Below are 21,108 nucleotides of genomic sequence, written 5' to 3' on the forward strand. Positions count from 1 at the left end.
GAGAGAGAAAGAGAATGGGTGCGCTAGGGCCTCCAGCCACTGTAAATGAACTCCAGACACGTGTGCCCCCTTGTGCATCTGGCTAACGTGGGTCCTGGGGAATCAAGCCTTGAACCAGGGTCCTTTGGCTTCACAGGCAAGTGTTTAACCACTAAGCCATCTCTCTAGCCCAGGACCACACAACTTTTAAGCTCTGCCCACAGTGACCAATTTCCATCAGTAAGACTCCACCTCTTAAAAGTTCTACAAGTTTCCAAAACAGCCACACTTTTTATTTTTATTTTTTGTTTTTATTTATTTATTTGAGAATGACAGAGAGAGAAAGAGGCAGATAGAGAGGAGAGTGGGTGCGCCAGGGCTTCCAGCCACTGCAAACAAACTCCAGACACGTGCACCCCCTTGCACATCTGGCTAATGTGGGTCCTGGGGAATCGAACCTTGAACTGGGGTCCTTAGGCTTGACAGGCAAGCGCTTAACTGCTAAGCCATCTCTCCAGCCCATCTATTTTTATTTTTTGCTGGGGACCAAATGTTTGAACACATGAGCCCATGGGGGATACTTCACATGTATTTTATAACATAGGCCTAGAATATACCCAGAACATATCTAAGAAAGTTTACCCCTGGAGAAGATGACTAGGCGGCTGTGGCTGGGGAGAGAGTGTGTCTCCCACTGCATTGGAATTGTAACCTATAAAAAACCCAGTAAAGCTGGGTGTGGTGGTGCACCCCTTTTATCCAACACTTGGGAGGCAGAGATAGGAGGATCTCTGTGAGCTCGAGGCCAGCTTCAGACAACATAGTGAATTCCAGGTGAGCCTGGGCTAGAGCAAAACCTCTCCCCAAAACAAAAAACCCAGTAAAGATTAAAACCAAAAAATTATATTCAAGCAGAGTGGTTTTAAAATTTTATATTTTTACAATTTCCTCCAGTAGGTGGCACTCCAGAAACACCATGTCTTTTGTCTACTTGAGTGGGTTTTGGAGAGATGGGGGGAGGTACTGGGGTTCTAACCAAGTGCTTTATGCTTTCTTTACAAGTGCTCTACCACTGACCCATGCTCTTCAACTCTGACTTTTATTTGATTTTTAGCAAAACAAATTTGCTCTGATGGCTCTTTCCACCTTTGTGAACCTTGAGTCTAGATTTATGAATGACAATCTCTCTGCTAGGAGGTCCCAAAAGTATTGCTTTAGTTCAGAGAAGTAGATAGCAGGGAGAACACCTGGAATGAGAAAAAATATTCCAATTGGTCAGAAAGCCAAATGAGGTTTTCCAACTTGTCCCCTTGATTGAAACCTCTGATGAGTTGATTAAATGCTACCTACTGGCTGATTGTCAGGCTGACTGAAAGATTAATATAGGTCAAAATTTCTTTTTAAAAATTTTTTTTGGTCAATATTTCTTAAGAGTTTTTTTCCCCTAGAGGGGGCACCAGGACACACTTTTGCTCGTCATAGTAATGCCATCTGGTAGATAGAGGCCAAGATGCTGCTATATTTCCTTCAATGCGCAGGACAACCTTTCATTGCAAAGAACTGACTGGCACAAATGCTAAAAGTGTAGATGCTGAGCAGCCCCAAAGAGGTGAAGATTAACATCCAGCATCTCCACAGCCTGAGGCCCGACTCTAAGGATTTACAGATATACACACGGTATCCGTATTTTCTGAGGCCAAGGCAATCAGTCCTGGTCCCAGTGTTTTTCGAAAAGAGACTCTACAGTTAGGAGAGGAGGGGAGGGAAAGGGAAGGGAGAGAAGAATAGAGGAGAAAAAAGAGAGAGAGAGAGAGGCCTTATTGGGGGAACAGACTTGGCAGAAGTTAGGGGAGGTTAGGTCACTCAGAGGTGCTGGGAGAGAACCCACCTACCCTGAGTCTGAGCTCACTTCTTTCTCAGCTGGTTTCCTTGGAGGTGGCTGTACTGATTATCTTCCCGATCCTTCAGGGGCTGAAAAGAACAATGACATAGTGATCAGCTGATTTTTCTATCCTCTCTTAATTAATTTGAAGCATGCTTATTGAATCCCGCATTTTCCCTCCTTGGGTTTTCAAGGTAGGGTCTCACTAGCTCAGGCTGACCTGGAATTCACTATGTATTCTCAGGGTGGCCTTGAACAGTGCTCCTTCTACCTCTGCCTCCCGAGTGCTGGGATTCAAGGCATGCACCACCATGCCCGGCTTATTGGATACTTTTTATTAACAAGACTTTGGAGTAGGTACTTCATGGCTCTAGGGGCTCAAAGAAGATGAGGAGAAGAAAACTCAGTGTAGTTTCTTTGTGTGTATCTCTCAGCATTTCCTCAATGTTTCCCCATTTGATTCTCACTTCAGTTTCTCTCAGCCCTTCTTATTATTTCTCCTCCTGTCCCCAAAGCAGCAGTCCACCTGTCATGTGGCCTGCTGTAAGTAGTTCCTTATCTGGATAAGACCTTCCAAGTAATTTGCCTCCAATACCAAAGGTTCACTCTGACCAATTGTAGCACCATCTCTTTCATTCCTCATCTTTTACCTGGTAGAGCTGGTCATTGGGCAACAGAGTCTGCTTGTCTGAAGCTGCACAGAAAATAGACAAAATAGACATTTGCAGATAAATTGGGTTAATCACAAAGTATAAGAATCTTCTATGCACAAGAACAAGGATCACTCTCATAAGCATATTATTGAGCGAAAGAAATCCCACACAAGAATATATACTCCATGAGTCCATTTGCATAAACAGTAAAATCAAGCAAAATTAATGTGTGGGCAGAAGTCAAGACAGAATGCAAGAGCCAGAGGATGGGGAGGAGTGCTTTGAAACATTGTCTTCTAGACATGAAGTGGCAGTTGCATTTATAACCTCATGGGCAGCTTTGTTACCTGTACAATATTATGCCCATCATCATGTCATTATGAATAATGGACAGGACAGGAAAAAGAACCATCAAAATAGAAGAGGGATGAGTTAGGAAGAAGGGGTTCAGTGGAAGAGTAGGGGAGGGGATTGTGTTCAAGATATATTATGTACATGTATAAAAATTGTCAACAAAAGGTTTTCAGTAGTTAAGATAGTGCTCAGGCATTTGAATTCATGACAATTCTTTGGCCTCAGCTTACTTAGTGCTGGGGTGGCAGGCATAAACCATTCCCCTAGCTTCAATAAATATATATATATTTTTTTTGGTTTTTCAAGGTAGGGTCTTACTGTAGTTCAGGCTGACCTGGAATTCACTATGTAGTCTCAAATTCTTGGCGATCCTCCTACCTCTGTCTCTCGAGTGCTGGGATTAAAGCGTGCCCCACCATATGGCTTCAATAAATACTTCAAAACAAAGAGAACACGCAAGACCATCATAATAGGAGGAAAAGATGATATCAAATAAAAGAGAGGGCTGGAGAGATGGCTTAGTAGTTAAGGCACTTGCCTGTAAAGCCAAAGGACCCAGGTCCAATTCCCCAGGACCTATGTAAGCCAGATGCACAAGGTGGTGCATGCATCTGGAGTTCTGTTTGCAGCAGCTGAGGGCCCTGGTGCTCCCATTCTCTCTCTCTAATAAATAAATAAATAAATAAATAAATAAATAAATAAATAAATAAATAAAAGAGAGAGCCAGGTTTGGTGGCACACACCTTTAATCCCAGCACTTGGGAGGCAGAGATTGGGGGATCGCTGAGAGTTCGAGTCCACCCTGAGACTACATAGTGAATTCCAGGTCAGTCTGAGCTACAGTGAGACCTCAAAAAAAACAAAATAAATAAATAATAAAAAAAGAGGAACTATTTGAGAGAGGGTGGAGATATGATGGACAGTGGATTTGTGAAAGGGAAAGTGGGGGACGGGAGGGAATTATCATGGTTTATTTTGGAAGTTGTCAATAAAAAAGTTGAAAGAAAAAACAAGAGGGCAAATCAGAGGGAGCTGGATCTTGAGATAGATGAACAGGCTTGGACAACAGCAAATGTCTTCTTTCCTGTCCTACAAAGACAGTGTCACCCAACTATGCACATCTGTAGCATGCACCAAGTCTGTCTCTTCTGTTGGGTCTATTTTGATAGGAAGGGACCAACGATTTCATGTGGTTCTGTCTCTCAGCTGAGAACATTCTTTTTTTTGTTTGGTTTTTCGAGGCAGGGTTTCACTATGTAGTCTCAGGGTGGCCTCGAACTCACAGTGTCCCTACTATCTCTGCCTTCCAAGTGCTGGGATTAAAGGCGTGCACCACCTTCCCGGCTCAGAACATTCTTTTCTTTCTTTCTAGTACTTAGGAACGAGTCTGGGGCCTCACACATGTAGATAAGTGCTCTTTTTAATTTATTTTTATTTTTGTTCATTTGAAGCACAGTGTCACTCTAGCCCATGCTGACCTGGATGGAACTCACTGTACAGCCCAGGTTGGCCTCAGACTCACTGTAGTCCTCCTACCTGAGCCTCCCAAGTGCTGAGATTAAAGGCATGCACCACCATGCCAACCATAACATTTTTAACAATTTTATTTATTTATTAGAGAGGAAGGATGGGCACATCAGGGTCTCTAGCCATTGCAAAGGAACTCAAGACACATGTACCACCATGTGCATCTGGCTTACGTGGGTTCTGGGAAGTCGAACCTGGGTCCTTAAGCTTTGAAGGCAAACACCTTAACCACTGAGTCATCTCTCCAGCCCACAACCTCTTTTGAATATTATTTTGAGACCAGTTATCACTAACTTGCTCAGCAGGCCTTGAACACCTAGTCCTCCTGCTTGAGCCTCCTGAGTGGCTGGAAATACAGGCATGTACCACCATGCCTAACTTCGTTACCTCTTGACTGATGAACTCCATCCTGTCCAGCAATGAAGTAGACCCCAACAGCAAGGAAGAAAATGCTGATGATTTCAGCGAAGATAAAGCCAGATATGGTGGCTGCATTTAGTTCAATGCAGTTCTCGCATGCTGTGGGGAGCAAGGCACAGTGAGGGATAAGCCTCCTTCAGGGTGTGGAGGCTCTTCTTTTCCTGTGGACCAGCATTAATACCTCTGACCAGGGCAGCAGGCTCCTCTCTCTCTGGCTGGTATGGCAAGGAGGACCCTTTCTTTCCCTGACAACTGGTACTTCTACTGAGAAGTCAGAGAGGCCTGCTTACTTGTATGTAACCAGGAAATATGTGGGATAGAAGGAACATTGACTGGGTACTATTTCGACTCTCAACTATCCTGCTCTCCTCTCTGCAGCTCAATCCCCCTGTGTCCCCTCTTCCCAGCTCAGTTTACTTATGGTGTTGAACTGCTCCAATCCATGAGGCCCACGCAAAGGCTATCCAGGTTTTATAGGACTATGCTTTTTCAAGAAGCTGGGGTAATTTAAAGAAGGGATAACCTGTGATGCAGAGAATTCCATCTCATCCCAGACAGTATGTGCTCCCTAGAATATTAGTACCGCCGAACTTCACAGTAAACATCCTGAAGGGGATACGTACTTCTATAATATACTTGCAGTGATTTTGACGTGTTCTTTGATCCCTGACACCAGTATGTGCCTCGAGGGTCCTTGGTGCTGCTTCCCAGGTTCCATGTATTTTTATTTGTATTTAAGGAACTTACTATGCTTCCATCTTTAAACCACTGGATATTTTTGTCTTTCAGGTCACAAGTCAGAAGTACTGAACCATCTTCTCGGTTGTCATCTACTTTTACCAGATGGCTTCCTAAGAAAGGGAAAAGCCTGGTTCTGTTAAGAATCTTCTCTCAGCATGAAAGAAGAAGGGGGGCTACTTGGGAAGAGGAAGGGAATCGCTGGGAATGAGTCAAGGACTTTTCAGATGGTACTGAATGAATATAATCAAATTATATTGTGCACATGCATGAAATGTCATAATGAAACCTGTTGTTATGTGCAATTAATATATACTAATAAAAAACTTCTAAAAATTACCTTGTCTTTGAAATTTTCTCTGCCTTAATGTACCAGGAGAAGAACATTGCAATAATAGTTTTCAGACTTCAGTGTCGACACAAATCACATGGGGATGATGTTAGAGTTTCAAGGTCCTCTCCATTAGTTTTGGGGATATGAGATTCTGTGTTACTTATATGCTCCTAGGTGATACTGATAGGGTATAGTTTTATTTTGAGACAGCCACTAGGGTCTTGTTTCTACAGCATTAACCCTACAACTAACTGTTTAGCTCTAGGAAAGCTGCCCAGAATGGGTCCGCACAGTGATTTGGTTGACAATGGAGATATGGGCTATCTACCTCCCATCACTTAACCCTTTACAAATTGTTCCCTTTCTGAACTGACAGCTCCTGTTGTAGGAAAGCGTAAATCTATGGACTTCCTCAGTTTGATAATAGAGAGAAACCATTTCTCCTACCTTGTTTGGTCTGGGCCATAGTACCTAGAGAGACAGAAGAGAGGTCAAGGATCAGTTGGGCATGGACTTGTTCTGATGCCCTGAGGTATTCACATAGTCACTTGAGGCCAAGATCAAGAAAGATCCTACCCAGGATCGTGACAGTATGTGTAACCCGAGTGTAGTCTAAATGAGCATACTGAATTAAAGATGATGGTAATGAATGTGTCTTGGCTTCCTGGGTTGGAGTTTATAGTTGTCCTGCTCTCCTTTCTGTAACTCACTTTGGGATTTCATGAGTGATGAACGTGCCTTATTATTCATGGTAGACCCATGGACCATACCTGAGTTTAGATTATTTGGGATGGGATTGGTCCTGATACCCCATATGATTATTGGACTGTGACTTTGAAGCTACTGATATCAACTCCAAGACAGTCTAGTATTTTTATTTTGAGGCAGAATCTCACCCTAGCCCAGGTTGACCTACAACTCACTCTGTAGCCCAGGCTAGCTTTGAGCTCACAGTGTTCCTCCTGCTCCAGCCTCCTAAGTGCGGGGGTTATAGGTGTGAGCAAGGGCTAGTACTAATATGAATGTATATGGAAGAGAATAGGAACTATTGATTCTTCCCAAGCAAAAAAGCTTAATAGAAGAAATAACAGTAGGTGAAATCTTGAAGAACAAGCAAAAACTCAATGCACACACAGAGAGAGAGGTAGTTTTTGGATAAACACGGTTGGTTTTTTTTTAATTCTTTTTTTATTTGAGAGCAACAGACAGAGAGAGAAAGAGGCAGATACAGAGAAAGAAATGGGCGTGTCAGGGCCTCCAGCCACTGCAAGTGAACTCCAGACACGTGTGCCTCCTTGTGCATCTGGCTAATGTGGGTCCTGGGGAATCAAGCCTCGAACCGGGGTCCTTAGGCTTTACAGGTGAGCACTTAACCACTAAGCCATCTCTCTGGCCCTTTTTTTATTTCACTCTAGTATAGGCTAACCTGGAATTCACTCTGTATTCTCAGGGCCTTGAACTCACGGTGACCTCCTTCCTCTGCCTCTGGAGTGCTGGGATTAAAGGCATGCGCCACCATGCCTGGCTTTAGACACAGGTTTAAAAAAGAACAGGAGAATTAGAGAGTTGGCTCAGCTGCTAGGGGCACTTGCTTGCAAAGCCCGAGGCCTGGGTTCTCCAGTACCCACTTAAAGCCAGACCTACATGATTGTGCAAGTGTCTGGAGTTCGTCTGCAGTAACAGAAGGCTCTGGTGCACCCATGCTAAATCTCTCTCTGTCTCTTTCTTCCTGTCTCAAGTAAATACTAAAAATATTTCTTGGGATGGAGAGGTGGCTTAGTGGTTAAACACTTGCCTGTGAAGCCTAAGGACCCTGGTTTGAGGCTCAATTTCCCAGTACCCACGTAAGCCAGATGCATAAGGTGGTGCATGCAGCTGGAGTTAGTTTGCAGTGGCTGGAGGCCCTGGTATATCCATTCTCTCTCTCTCTCTGCCTCTTTCTCTGTCTGTTGCTCTCAAATAAATAAAATTTAAAAAAATTCTTAAGCCGGGCATGGTGGTGCATGCCTTTAATCCCAGCACTCAGGAGGCAGAGGTAGGAGGATCACTGTGAGTTTGAGGCCACCTTGAGACTGCATAGTGAATTCCAGGTCAGCCTGAGCTAGAGTGAGACCCTACCTCAAAAAACTTAAAAATAAAATACTTTAAAATGGACAAGAGGCAGAGGTAGGAGGATCATTGTGAGTTCGAGGCCACCCTGAGACTACATAGTAAATTCCAGGTCAGCCTGGGCTATAATGAGACCCTACCTCAAAAAACAAAGTAAAGCAAAACAACAATAAAAGGTCAGGAGAAGTAGTGTGCCTAGAGGTAGAGTTTGTGATACAGGAGCTATTTATGGGTATAATTGAAATTGTTGGAAGAGTTACTGCTCTAGAACTTCACCCAGAGGTAAACTGTAGTGCCCAGAACATGGGAGGAGTCTTACATGTTTTGGATGAATGGACACAGGCATGAAAGGCAGAAATGGCCACAGCAGAGCAGCTGTCTTACTAGCTCTCATCCTCAACCACTTGGTTATCATAGAGAACCAAGAGACTTTTCATTCCAACCCAGATGCCACAGGAGACGGAACTGATTGCTGACATCGTTGAATCTTGCATATCCCAGTTCTGCCTCCCCTTGAGAGCGTATAGAGCCAAATATGTGGATTGCCTGGTGAGAGAACTGAGTCTAAAGGACAGAGGTGTAGTTAAGAGATACACAACCCCCTGGTGGCTGGATCCAGAGCCCAGGTTTTCACTGTTCAACCTCATACTCTCTCCACTCCATCCAGGGGCATTACTCTGGCTTTTAGCACTATCCTCCACTTGTGCTGTCTATAGCTGGCTCCTTCTTTCCTCTTAGAAAGAGTTGGAAACTGTCTTCCTACTCTGTCATTTCCCCAACTCTGCCTTCATCTAAGTTGGTTCCAGCAAGTGACAGTGGCTCCCACTTCATTTGTTTTTTTTAGAGCACAGGTGCTCTTTCTCCATTGGCTTCCTTTCTATTTACAGGTCTACTGCCAAAGCCACCTGGCCTGAGTCTTCCTCCCTTGACTCTGCTCTCAGCTCCACGCTGGAATCAACATCGACTCCAGGTCTTTGCTCTACGTACTGTTGCAGATTTTCTTACTGTCAGCGTCCTGTCTGGGACCGTGAAAAATTAGCCAGCTGGACGATTAGGAGGGGGTAAAGGAAAGCAAAGTTAGTGAGAATCAGTGGGAAAGCCCAGTGTTACGGCAAGCATGATCAGGATTTTGGCCACTATACAACAAAAGACATGAGGGGAAAGGAAAAGGCAGCCTGAGCAGCGAAAATCTGCAAGTACCTGCATTGAGGGAGGGACTTCTGGGGGCATGAATACATTATCTTACTAAGGGATAATTATTCCTCTCATCTCCTTAGCATGTCTTCAGATAAATCAGTTTTTCTTGCGGGGTGATTGACAGGCTCAATTAGATCCTTTCTTTCTCCCTCCCTCTCTTTCCTCCTCCTTCTCTCTTTGTTTTGCCATGGTCTCATGTAGCCTAGGCTGACTTCAAACTTGCTATGTGGTGAGGATGAACTTTTTTTTTCAAGGTAGGGTCTCAACTCTAGCCCAGGCTGACCTGGAATTCACTACATAGCCTCAGGGTGGCCTCGAACTCACAGCGATCCTCTTACCTCTGATTCCTGAGTGCTGGGATTAAAAGCGTGTGCCTCCACGGTGAACTTTTGATTCCCCTGCTTCTGCCTCCTCAGTGCTAGGATTACATGCACCACCATGCTCAGGTTTTGTTTTTTTTTTTTTTTTTTTTTGAGGCAGAGTCTCACTCTAGCTCAGGCTGACCTGGAATTCACTATGTAGTCTCAGGGTGGCCTTGAACTCACGGCGATCCTCTTACCTCTGCCTCCCAAGTGCTGGGATTAAAGAAAGGCGTGTGCCACCACACTCGGCCATGCTCAGTTTTTTAAAAATACTTTTTATTTATTTAGTTGAGAGCAACAGAAAGAGAAAGAGTGGGGGAGAGAGAGAGAGAGAGAGAGAGAGAGAGAGAGAGAGAGAGAGAGGGAGAGAGGGAGAGAGAGAGACAGAGAGGGAGCGCGCCAGGGCCTCCAGTCACTGCAATCGAACGCCAGATGCGTGCGCCCCCTTGTGGCCTTGATCCAGGGTCCTTAGGCTTCACAGGCAAGCGCTTAACTACTAAGCCATCTTTCCAGCCCACCACGCTCAGTTTTTAATTATTATTAATTTATTTATGTGTGTGTGTAAGTTGTGCCTGTGTAGAGGTCAAACAAAAACCTGTTTGTTTCTTTATGGGGCAGTGTCTTCCTAGGCCAGGTAGACTTGGAACTCACTCAGTAGTCCCAGGCTGGCCTCAAACTCACAGCAATTCTCCTGCCTCTGCTCCCAAGTGCTAGCATTAAAGGCATGCATCACCACACCAGACAGTCTGGGGTTTTGTCCTCTCCTTCCACCTGCTTTTTGAGACCAAGTCCCTCTGGTTGTTTTGCAGCTTCTGGATTCTGCTGGTTCTGCCTCCCATTGCAGTGGGTGCATTGGTATCCGAGATACACGTACCAATTTGTGTCTGGCTTTATGTGACTGCTTGGTAATTGAACTGGGGCCCAGAAGACTTGAAAGCAAGAACTTTTAACTGCTGAGCCATCTCCCTGGCCTCCCAGTGCTCCATTTTTTAGTTAAATTAATTCTCAAGGAAAAGGACCATAGTATATCTTTATAATCGTTTTTTTTTTCTTTTTCAGGGGAGAATGTGAATACAGCACCCCACTACCACAAATTATGCAGCCGTTTCCCGCATTTGGGGAAATCTCAGGGGTCAGCACATCTGGAGTGCAATGGATAAGCCTTGCCCTGGGAGAGCCACCTTCGTGATGATGATATCTTATCTGCCCAGTAAGTATGTTTATAATCTTTAAAAAATATATTATTTATTTATTTATTTGAGAGAGAGAGAGAGAGAGAAGGTGGCAGACAGAAGGACAGTGAACATGGGCATGCCAGGGCCTCCCGCCACCGCGAAAGAATTCCACACATCTGTGCCACTTTGTGCATCTGGTTCTGTGTGGGTATTGGGGAATTGAATCTGGGCCGTCAAGCTTTCAGGCTTTACATACAAGCAAGCACCTTCAACCGCTGAGCTATCTATCTGTCCCTTAATAATCTTATGTTTGGTTAATTTAATTTAGAAAGTCTTGTCTTCACCAGGGGCCAGAGGTAACACCCAGCTGCTATTCTTTTGACCAGGAGGAACTTTCCCTAACGGGCCTCAACAAAGCCCTTTTGCCTCCACCATGCTCCCTGCCACATGGACCCTGAACCCTTAAGGAGAGGTAAAACTGGTCATGAGGGAGGGGTCCATCTTCATGGCTTCTGAGCCTGCAAACACCTAGTTAGCTTCCTAACACCACCTTCTTCTTTAGCAAAAATATACTCATTTCTCTTGCCCTCAAAATTTTTTCTTCTTGGGGCTGGAGAGATGGCTTTGAGATTAAGGCACTTGCCTGCAAAGCCAAAGGATCCAGGCTCAGTTCCCCAGGACTCACGTAAGCCAGATGCACAAGGTGGCACATGAGCCTGGAGTTTGTTTGCTAGAGCCCCTGTTGTGCCCATTTTCTCTCTTTCTCTATCTGCCTTTCTCTTTCTTTTTCAAATAAATAAAATGGAATAAATTGTCTTCTCGCATTCAGCTTCCCTTTTACCATCGCTTCTGCCTCTCACCCACATTTCTCCCACGTAGAGTCAATTTTTGCTGCTCTTACACCTGCCTTTCACCTTAACTCATCCATTTTCCTTCCTCTCACACTGCTACACTGAAAACCGTCCTATCTTAGCCACGGTCTTCATTTTGCCAAAGCTTGCAAACTAAAAATGTAAATATAATCTTATGTTAGTGAATTATCTTTAACATTTCATACCTCCACTTTTTTTTCTTTTCAGTCAGACCTCATGTAGTCCAGACTGACCTCAAACTACACAGTTCAGGCTGGCTTTGAATTCCTGATCTTCCTGCCTTTACACCTAGTGCTGGAATTACGGCACTCTACCATGCCCAGCTAACACTTCATAGTCTTGGTGATCCTCTCTTTTTAGAAAGTATTCCTTTGGTTCCTATAGTATTGTAATTATCTGTTCATTCTCTTGGATCATTCTTTTTTTAAATCTTTCTTGAGATTCTCCCCCCTCCCTTGGAACTGCTCTTTGAAAGGTGGTATCTCACAGCCCTGTCCTCAGCCTCTTGCTCCTGACGCATCAAATAGCACTTTGTGATTTCAAGAATTTTCATGACTTTAATCTTCCCCAATTGTCTAGATGGCAACCTTGCTCATCTACTTCCCGTTGACTATGTCAAACTGGGCCTTTTACTCAGTGTAAACATGTAAACATGTAAGCATGGAAACTTGGTTCTCCAATGAATCCCTGAGATCTTCAGATCAGACACTTTCTTTTTTTAAATTATTATTTTTTTAAAATTTTTATCAGCATTTTCCATGATTATAAAAAATATCCCATGGTAATTCCCTCCCTCCCCCCCCACACTTTCCCCTTTGAAATTCCATTCTCCATCATATTTCCTCCCCATCACAATCATTGTACTTACATATATACAATATCAACCTATTAAGTACCCTCCTCCCTTCCTTCTCTTCTCTTTATGTCTCCTTTTTAACTTACTGGCCTCCAGAGCAGACGCTTTCTAGTCTCGTCTTTACCCTCTGGAGTACATGTTTGGGTCTTACTCACACTTATCAACCAGGTAACCAATTGTGTGAGCAAGTGTTCCATAGGTCTACTACTAACACCAGCTCTGCATTAAGGACTTGTACCCTTTCCTCCCAATGCCTTGTCTGGATCCTTTCCAGCTGCAGTCAAGCTCAAGGTGGCAGCCCCACAACCCTCTCTCTAGCCAGCGAAGTCCTTTCCTTTGTCCCTTGGGGACACACGACTTTTTTCCAGCAGAGAACAATGAGAAGCTCCATTTTTGCTTTTTTTCCAGTTCTAGCGTGACAGATAAGGTTGGCTCAAGGTTAGGCTTCCAACATTTCTGTCTCTTCCCCAGGCCGTGAGACCTTACCTCTTACCTTGAAGAAGGAAGATCACCAGGATGAAGCAAACCAGGCCCTTCCCCTGCTCCATGTCAGTCTCTGTCCTTTGCACCAAGTGTGGAGCAGTCTTTAGCAGCCAGGGTGCCAATGCCCTAGCTAGCCTGGCTCCACCCAGGATCCTTTGTGCTCAGGCCCCAGCACAGAGGCAAAACCCCAGTTACTCCACCCTCTGCTTCAAGTGAGGGCAGCAGGGGCCCCAGCAGGACCACTGGTTCTCATATCTCTTGCTTTTTTCCTGCAAGGCTTGCAGGGTGGGGTGGTGGGGGGGGGGGGAGGGGGACAGAGAGTACTGGATTCCCACTCAGAGATCCACTTAGCTTGAGAACCTCTTTGAAGGCTGGTTTGGGGGACCACTCTGAGCCACTTTTTTTTTTTTTTTTTCATGAGACTGACAAAATGTCCTGCCTATATTTGTTGCTAGTATTGTGGATGTTTGTTACATGGTGCTGGAGGTCATAAATTTAGAGAGGCCTCTCAGGTGTGTGGCACGGGATCGCTGATGGAGTAGAGATTTTGCTGCTATTCTTTTGAGATCATTAAAGCGGTGCCCACCTGGAAGAGAATAGGTAGCCCAATTCTAGCAGGCAAAAAAAAAAAAGAAAAAAAAAGTCCATTGTCTCCTGAGGAAGTTCGATTCTACCAATGAGTTGATAATATTGTTATTCATAAGAACCTCATGTTCGTTGTGAAAGGCGCCAACCACATAAACACTCTCCACTCTAAATCCCTATAATGATACTAGGGAATCAAGCACTGAAACATTTCTGGCTCCATGGGTATTGAGTACTGGAACCAGGATTTAAATATCTGACTGGGGTGAAGCCCAACTTTCCGCTGGCTAGACGTAGACACCAGGCTTCCCTGAGAAGGGTTGCTATCAGATGCACCATAAATAGAAGGAAACTAGGTAATATGGCTCATAGTTTCTTTTAAGGGGCTTTGAGAGGCTGCAAGTTTTATTATTTATTTATTTATTTATTTATTTCACAGAGAAAGGGGGGGGAGAGAGAGAGAGAGAGAGAGAGAGAGAGAGAGAGAGAGAGAGAGAGAGAGAATGGGCACGTCAGAGTCTCCAGCCACTGCAGACGAACTCCAGACGCGTGCGGCCCCCAGCCTGGCAAGTTTTTGATAGCAAATGAATGTAGTTTTCAATAGGAAGCCCATAGTTCTCATTTTCCATCAGCGGCTCAAGAAAGACCATTCTAAAACTCCTTTCAACCTCCTCGGAATCCGAGCAACCTTTCCCAAACTCTCCTCTCTGCCTTGGGCCTCAGTCCCAAGGTCCCTGCTCTAGAAAGAGCAATTTGCACTTGCTTGCTTCCTGCTCTACCCCTAGGTCTACCTTTGCTGGGACAGTCTCCCATAATCAAAGGCAAAGAGGAGACAGGCAGAACTCTTCTAGTTCCTCCCCCAATGCTTTCCTTTTTCTGAATACTTATGAGTCAGTTGGCGGAGGGCAGTGCTTGCCCTGGCTTAGCGTTCTGTGACCTGGTTCTGTTTGCTGGCTGAATTTTACTGGAAGATGGAACATAGCAAGATTCTGGCTGGTTTGATGCTGTTTGCCTTTCTTCCCCAAGGTAAGTGAGGATTCTCAGGGTGGGTGGAGGAAGGTGCCTGAGACATCACCACTGGGACAGGTCCCCTGGAAGGTGCGTGTCAATGTTAGCTTGAATTCATTCAGCACCCCAGGGATCAGGACGGTGGGCGGGGGTGTGGGACGCAACACTTGGCTTTGACTTTCTTTAGCTGTGGCTCATGTTGGTCTTGAATGTGTCTCCAAAGGCTTTGGACCAGAGATCTGTGGGAAATGGTTCGTATTGCATGTGTCTGAGCCTAGGGCTAGTAATACACACATCGTTCTTTCTAAGGCAGATGGTTGGGATGAGGACTCTTGATTGTTGGCCATCATTAAGTGACTACCTGGAGCCATATATAAGAATCCTGGAGACCCCTTTAAGGACAGGGTAGTGTTAGGCTGATCAGGAAGAAGAGCAGATGGAGGGGTATATTGTACAGTCAGTAGAATATCAACTAATCCCACTTTGTGTGGCTTTAAAATTAGTTTTAAAAAACTTATTTATTTGAGAGAGAGGGGGCAGAGAGAGAGAGAGAGAGAGAGAGAGAGAGAGAATGGGTAGGCCAGGGCCTTCAGCCACTGCAAACAAACTTCATGTGCATACAACACCTTGTGCATCTGGCTTACATGGGCCTGGGGAATTGAACCTGGGTCCTTTGGCTTTGCAGGTAAGCACCTTAACCGCTAAGCCATCTCTCCAGCCTAGCTTTAAAATTAAAACTCATGTTGGGGCTGTAAATCGATAGTAGATCTCTAACAGTGCCAAATACCAAACCAAACAAAACCATACCCCCAAAAGCCTGGGTCCCAGCAAGTTCTCAGTCCCAGGAAAACTGGACTAAATGACCACTCTAATAGCTGCTCTGGACGTCCAGGATTTTCATGGAGTAACTCCAGAGAAGATGTCACTGTAGAAGAGGGAGCGCTGTGTGTACGCGTGTCTTCCCGAGTGCACGCAGAAGCATCGGTTTCGTTTTCTAGAGGATGCTCCTGAGCCCATTTGGTGGCTGGGGTGAAGCTCAGGGAGAATAGAGACCCAACTTGCCTGCACTGGCAGACATGCCCCTGCTCCTGCGGGCTGTGGAGAAGCTCTCAGGTGGCGGAGCAATTCAGGGGTTCAGAACGTCCCCATGCTTGTCTCTTCTGGTACTTACACTTCCCACAGGAGCTGCCTGGTGTGAGCCTTCAGGAACAGACTTGATTCATTGTTTTATAACTGTCTTCCCTTAAGCAAGTATGGAACAACTAAAACAGCCTCCCCCTGCCCAATTATTTTTTCAAGGTAGGGTCTCATTATGGCTCAGCCTGACCTGGAATTCACTATGTAATCTCAGGGTGGCCTCAAACTCCCAGTGATCCTCCTACCTCCGCCTCCTGAGTGCTGGGATTAAATGCATGCACCACCACGCTTGGCTTTTTTTTCTTTTTCTGAGATGAGGTCTCAGTTTATAGTGATAGTCCATGCTGGCCTGGAATTCACTATGTAGCCCAGGTTGGCCTCCAGCTCATAACAGTCCTCATGCCTCCATCTCTCAAGTGCTGGGGTTATAAGCGTGAGCCACCAGGCCAGGCTAAATATTTCTTTAGGCATGTGTATGTATGTGGGGGTGTGTGTGTGTACATGTGTGTATGTGTGTAAACACACACATGTGTGCATGTATAAGTGGAGGCCAGAGGGTAATATCAGATATTCTCTTCAGTCATTCTCCACCTTTTTTTTCTAAATATTTTTAGTTATTTTTCAAGCAGAGAGAGATAGAGAAACAGAGAGAATGGGCTTCCAGCCACTGCCAACCAATTCCAGATGCATGTGCCATTCTGTCCATCTATGTGGCTCTATGTGGGTCCTGGGGAATTGAACTCCTGTCCTTAGGCTTTGCAGGCAAGTGCCTTAACCACTAAGCAATCTCTCCAGCCCTTTTTTTTTTTTTTTTTTTTTTTTTTTTTTTTTTTGGCAGTAGGGTCTTACTCTAGCCCAGGCTGACCTGGAGTTCACTATGTAGTCTCATGCTGGCCTCGAACTCATGGCAATCCTCCTACCTTTACATTTACTTAACAGAGAATGAGGGAGAGAGAGAGAAAGAGAGAATGGGCACACCAGGGCTGTCAGCCACTGCAAACAAACTCACAGGGATCCTCTTACCTCTCAAGTGCTAGGATTAAAGGTGTGCTCCACCACACTTGGCTGAAAAATCTTTTATATTAGATTTGCCTTAGAAGATGTGGGCCTTGGGCTGGTAGTGCATATAGCTCCTCCCTACCCCAGCCTTGAGTGGTCCTGGGGTAGGGAGCCCCTGATTACCTTGGCAGATGCTGGAGCAGGGACTACAGGGAAGGAAGTGGATCAGGGGGTGATATGAGAGTGTTGTAGGCAGCTGGGAAGTAGAATTAGAAGCCCGAGAGTGTAAAATTGCACACCCTCCAGCATAGGAACATCTACCTGCCTTTCTGTATCTCTTGGGGGCCTCCACAATCTATGTTCCCCTACTTTGTTTAGTTTTTAAATATTTATTTATGAGAAAGAGAGAGAGAGAGAGACACAGAGAGAGAGAGAGGGAGAAAGAATGGGCACACCAGGGCCTCCAGCCACTGCAAATGAACTTCAGATGTGTGCACCACCTTGTGCATCTGGCTTATGTGGGTCCTGGGGAATCAAACCTGGGTCCCTTGGCTTTGCAGGCAAGTGCCTTAACTGCTGAGCCATCTCTCCAGGCCCTGTTACTCTACATTTTTTTTTTTTTGTTTGTTTTTTGAGGTAGGGTCTCATTCTGGTCCAGGCTGACCTGGAATTAACTATGTAGTCTCAGGGTGGTCTCGAACTGTCAGCAATCCTTCTATCTCTGCCTCCCGAGTGCTGGGGTTAAAGGTGTGCGCCACCACGCCTGGCCTGTTCCCCTACTTTGAATCAGTGGTCTGAACTTGTTTTCAGGAAGGTTCTTGAATCAAGTCACCTTCAGGATTTCCTCTTTTGCTCTAGGTCCCTCAGGATCTGTCTTCTGCTTGGATTACAGCCTAATGTCCTTCCTGGCCCTGTAGATCCTGGAGAGCTTCCTGAAGTTTCCTTCTCTTGTCACTGTCCCCCTCTTGCTAGAAATCATAAACTGTTCAGGCTACCAAAGTGGTCCTTACATATGAGCCTCAGCCGAATAAGAGGGTCTGGCACAGACCAAAACACTGCCTCTGATTGTGGTATTTATTTATTTATTTTTCCCTTAGTGAGCCCTTTCAAGATACCCGTGGAGGAACTTGAGGACCAAGTGTTTTTAAATTGCAATACCAGTGTTTCGTGGCTAGAGGGAACGGTGGGAAAACACTTAGCAAAAAATACAAGTCTGAACTTGGGAAAACGTGTTCTGGATCCACGAGGAACGTATCTGTGTGAAGGGACAGATGATCTGGCCAATGAAGTATCTACTGTGCAAATATATTATCGAAGTATGTGCTTTCTGGACCACTGGGGTGGAATGAGTGGGCCCTCTGCATGTGGGAACATTCTGGCTAGAGGTGGGCTGTGGTGAATCTATCTGTTTTCTAAACGAACTGGGGCCATTATGATGGCACAAGGAAGATTTGGGGGTTCCAGCAAGGGAGAGAGCTTAATTAAGCAAGGCAGAGCAGGAGAGAGCCTTGTTGTCAGCTTGGAGAGAGGCTAAATAAAGTTGACTTCCACAAAGCTGTGATTACTTCTTGCCTCTCCTTAGGGATTCCTTGGGATACTGGTCAAGGAGGAAGTAGCAAGGCCATCAAGAACTCTCTGGAGTTTGGGTCTTGACATGAGAGATCATAGGTCTTCAAAGCTCACCCCCATTCTCTCTCCTCCTTTCCTCCATAGTGTGCCAAAGCTGTGTGGAGCTGGACTCAACCACCCTGGCTGGCATCATCATCTCTGACATCATTGCCACTCTGCTCCTTGCTTTGGGAGTCTATTGCTTTGCAGGACATGAGACTGGGAGGTCCTCTGGAGGTGAGTGGAAGTTGTATGCATGTGTGAACGAACTCACGCACTGGCTGAAGCCAAAGGAAGGGGGTAGGTTTGTCCTCACCTGGGAGTCTCTCTTGTGATGTCCTAAGGACTCTTGCCACAGGGTGCAAAAAGTACTTGTGTGCCCTTGTTGCTCATTCACATATATGGGGGTGAGGGAGGGTGTGACCAACCATAGATCCCCCAGAGTTTTCGGGTGCCATTGTTTCATCCTTCCCAGCTCCTAATGATGCTCCCTGCTTCTTCCAGCTGATGACACTCAGGCTCTGCTGAGGAATGAACAGCTCTATCAGGTGAGCCTTGAGGGAAGGAGGCCATAATGGGAGGAAGGTGGAGTAGGGATGGAGAGGTCCACACTAGGACTTGAGAGCATGTGTGGAGAGTCCTAGAGGGGAGCTCTTCCCTGGAATGTGAGAGAGGAATAGAGAGTTCCGACCCTGCCTTATTGTTCCTCTTCTTACTGTCACCTCTTAGCCCCTCCGAGATCATGATGATGGTCAGTACAGCCGTCTTGGAGGAAACTGGCCTCACAACAAGTGACCCTGAGCCTAGAAGCAACATTACGGGGGCTGGAGAGATGGCTTAGCGGTTAAGGCGTTTGCCTGAAAGCAGAAGGATCTTGGTTCGACTCTCCATGCCCCACATAAGCCAGATGCACAAGGGGACGCATGCACCTGGAGTTCCTTTGCAGAGGCTGGAGGCCCTGGTGCACCCATTCTCTCTCTCTCTCTCAAATAAATAAATATATATGTAAATAAAAATATATTAGCAAAAATACTTTTTTAATGAGAGAACTGGAAGCATAATTATGAACTGTTCATTCCCTCTGTGCTCACCAAATAAAGATGTGCTCATACAGCTTCAGCAGGTGTCTGCTCTCTAGGAGTCTGTGGGCAGGGGCTGAGCTGTCCTGAGTTGGCTGGCATATTGCCCTCTCTTCCTCTTTCCTGTCTCTGTCGTACATGGGCACTGGGATGGACAGTCTCCTATCCATCCTGGCTCGTTGGGGTTTCTAGCCCACAGGAGCTTCCTCAGGGGCGTGCCTGCCTCACCACATTTCCTCAGCTGCTTGTTGACATTTGTCCCCAAACTTAACAACCCTTTCAGGGTTTGCTTGCCTCACCACAGATGAGGGCTGGCTTTTGTGTTGACAAGCCGAACCACAAAGAAGTTTCCATGACATCATGAGTGGAGGTGGCAGAAACATCAAAGGCCACCGGGACTCAGAAGATGAACGTGTGTGTGAAAAGTCCCACTGCTGTTAAAAGGGTGCCCTTGGTTTTACGAACCCTGTTGAGTAGTTGCCACTAGCTGTGAGGTGGTCTCCAACGAAGCTCATTAGACCCCCTTTCCTGAGTATAGAAGGTACTATTTTATCTTCCTTTATCCACCTGACCTTGTCTTCTGTATGATAACCTGGAATCAGGAAGCCTTCATCAAAGCTGGGTGTTGTGATGCATAGCTGCAATCTTAGCAATTGGGAGACTGAGGCAGGAAGATCACGAATTTGAAGCCAGTCTGGGCTACAATGTGAAGCTATCTGAAAAGCAACAGACAGGTTGGGGAGATGACTGAGCAGGTAAAAGTGCTTGCCATAGCCGGGTGTGGTGGCACATTTCTTTAATCCCAGCACTTGGGAGGCAGAGGTAGAAGGATCATCCACTGTGAGTTTGAGGCCACCCTGAGACACATAGTGAATTCCAGGTCAGCCTGGGCGAGAGTGAGACCCTCCCTCCAAAAACCAAGAAAAGAGAAAGAGAGAGAGAACAACCCTTCATACTCTTCATCAAACACAGCATTCCTGTCCACTTACTTGAAAGGCTGGAGTTGAGGCTGGGAGAGGTTTGGAAGTTTTTCATTTGGTCACTTCTTTAGCCACTGGGTAGTTCTCAGACTTTGGGAGCCTGAGAAATTTATTTAAAACATAGACGTAAATGGATGGATCTGGAAAGGATTATACTAAGTGAGGTAACCCAGGCCCAGAAAGCCAAGCGCCACATGTTCTCTCTCATATGTGGATCCTAGCTACAGATGACTGGGCTTCTGCGTGAGAATGAAAATACTTAGTAGCAGAGGCCAGTAAGTTAAAAAGGAGACATAAAGGGAAGAGAAAGGAAGGGAGGAGGATACTTAATAGGTTGATATTGTATATATGTAAGTACAATGATTGTGATGGAGAGGTAATATGATGGAGAATGGAATTTCAAAGGGGAAAGTGTGGGGGGGGGAGGGAGGGAATTACCATGGGATTTTTTTTATAATCATGGAAAATGCTAATAAAAATTAAAAAAAAAAACATAGACACTAAGTCGGGCATGGTGGTGCACACCTTTAGACCCAGCACTGGGAGGTTGAAGTAGAAGGATTGCTGTGAGTTTAAGGGGAGACTGGGGCTATGCCGTTAGTTCCAGGTCCACCTGGGCCACATTGAGACCCTGCCTTGAAATAAACAGAACACAAATTTTATACATACATACATACATACATATATAGATATATATATATATATGCATACATATATATGTATATTTATATATATATTTTCTTGGGTTGGGGAGATGGCTCAGCAGTTAAA

At 45.4% G+C, this 21,108-nt stretch overlaps 2 protein-coding genes and 1 non-coding gene across 6 annotated transcripts; 1 reads left to right on the forward strand and 2 right to left on the reverse strand.

Annotated features, from left to right (window-relative positions):
• Nucleotides 1-944: 944 nt before the first annotated feature.
• Cd3g (CD3g molecule) lies at nt 945-13,006 on the reverse strand. Of its 2 annotated transcripts, XM_004667403.2 has the most exons (7): nt 12,952-13,006; nt 6,335-6,358; nt 5,439-5,666; nt 4,783-4,914; nt 2,512-2,555; nt 1,872-1,950; nt 945-1,226 (listed from the first exon to the last, which is right to left on the reverse strand). In XM_004667403.2, the coding sequence occupies exons 1-6, from the start codon at nt 13,004-13,006 to the stop codon at nt 1,885-1,887; spliced, it is 549 nt and encodes a 182-aa protein (XP_004667460.1). In that variant the 3' UTR covers nt 945-1,226; nt 1,872-1,884. The 2 variants fall into 2 exon arrangements, with proteins under 2 accessions (XP_004667460.1, XP_045002173.1); XM_045146238.1 differs by lacking the exon at nt 6,335-6,358.
• Nucleotides 10,612-10,773, reverse strand: LOC123459863. Its single transcript, XR_006636599.1, has one exon. It is a non-coding gene; the product is annotated as a U1 spliceosomal RNA (small nuclear RNA).
• A 1,430-nt stretch (nt 13,007-14,436) lies between the features above and the next one.
• Nucleotides 14,437-19,163, forward strand: Cd3d (CD3d molecule). Of its 3 annotated transcripts, none has more exons than XM_045146557.1 (5): nt 14,437-14,552; nt 17,768-17,986; nt 18,384-18,515; nt 18,783-18,826; nt 19,008-19,163. In XM_045146557.1, exons 1-5 carry the CDS (start codon nt 14,498-14,500, stop codon nt 19,071-19,073), a joined length of 516 nt encoding a protein of 171 aa, XP_045002492.1. In that variant the 5' UTR covers nt 14,437-14,497; the 3' UTR covers nt 19,074-19,163. The 3 variants fall into 3 exon arrangements, with proteins under 3 accessions (XP_045002492.1, XP_045002494.1, XP_045002493.1); XM_045146558.1 differs by having other exon boundaries at nt 14,498-14,556; nt 17,772-17,986; XM_045146559.1 differs by lacking the exon at nt 18,384-18,515.
• The last annotated feature ends 1,945 nt before the right edge of the window (nt 19,164-21,108 follow it).

The sequence above is a fragment of the Jaculus jaculus genome, chromosome 3 (genome assembly GCF_020740685.1).
Source record: "Jaculus jaculus isolate mJacJac1 chromosome 3, mJacJac1.mat.Y.cur, whole genome shotgun sequence".
Lineage (NCBI taxonomy): Eukaryota > Metazoa > Chordata > Mammalia > Rodentia > Dipodidae > Jaculus > Jaculus jaculus.

Bases quoted from the DNA above. Each gene is read 5' to 3' on its own strand.
- Cd3g (XM_004667403.2), bottom strand. From the start codon at position 13,006: ATGGAGCAGGGGAAGGGCCTGGTTTGCTTCATCCTGGTGATCTTCCTT. The intron at 2,556-4,782 runs GTAACGAAGTTA...TTTTCTGTGCAG, and splicing joins TGGAGTTCATCAGTCAAGAG to CTTCAGACAAGCAGACTCTG. The intron at 1,951-2,511 runs GTAAAAGATGAG...TGTTCTTTTCAG, and splicing joins CCAATGACCAGCTCTACCAG to CCCCTGAAGGATCGGGAAGA.
- Cd3d (XM_045146557.1), top strand. From the start codon at position 14,498: ATGGAACATAGCAAGATTCTGGCTGGTTTGATGCTGTTTGCCTTTCTT. The intron at 17,987-18,383 runs GTATGTGCTTTC...TTTCCTCCATAG, and splicing joins TGTGCAAATATATTATCGAA to TGTGCCAAAGCTGTGTGGAG. The intron at 18,827-19,007 runs GTGAGCCTTGAG...GTCACCTCTTAG, and splicing joins GGAATGAACAGCTCTATCAG to CCCCTCCGAGATCATGATGA.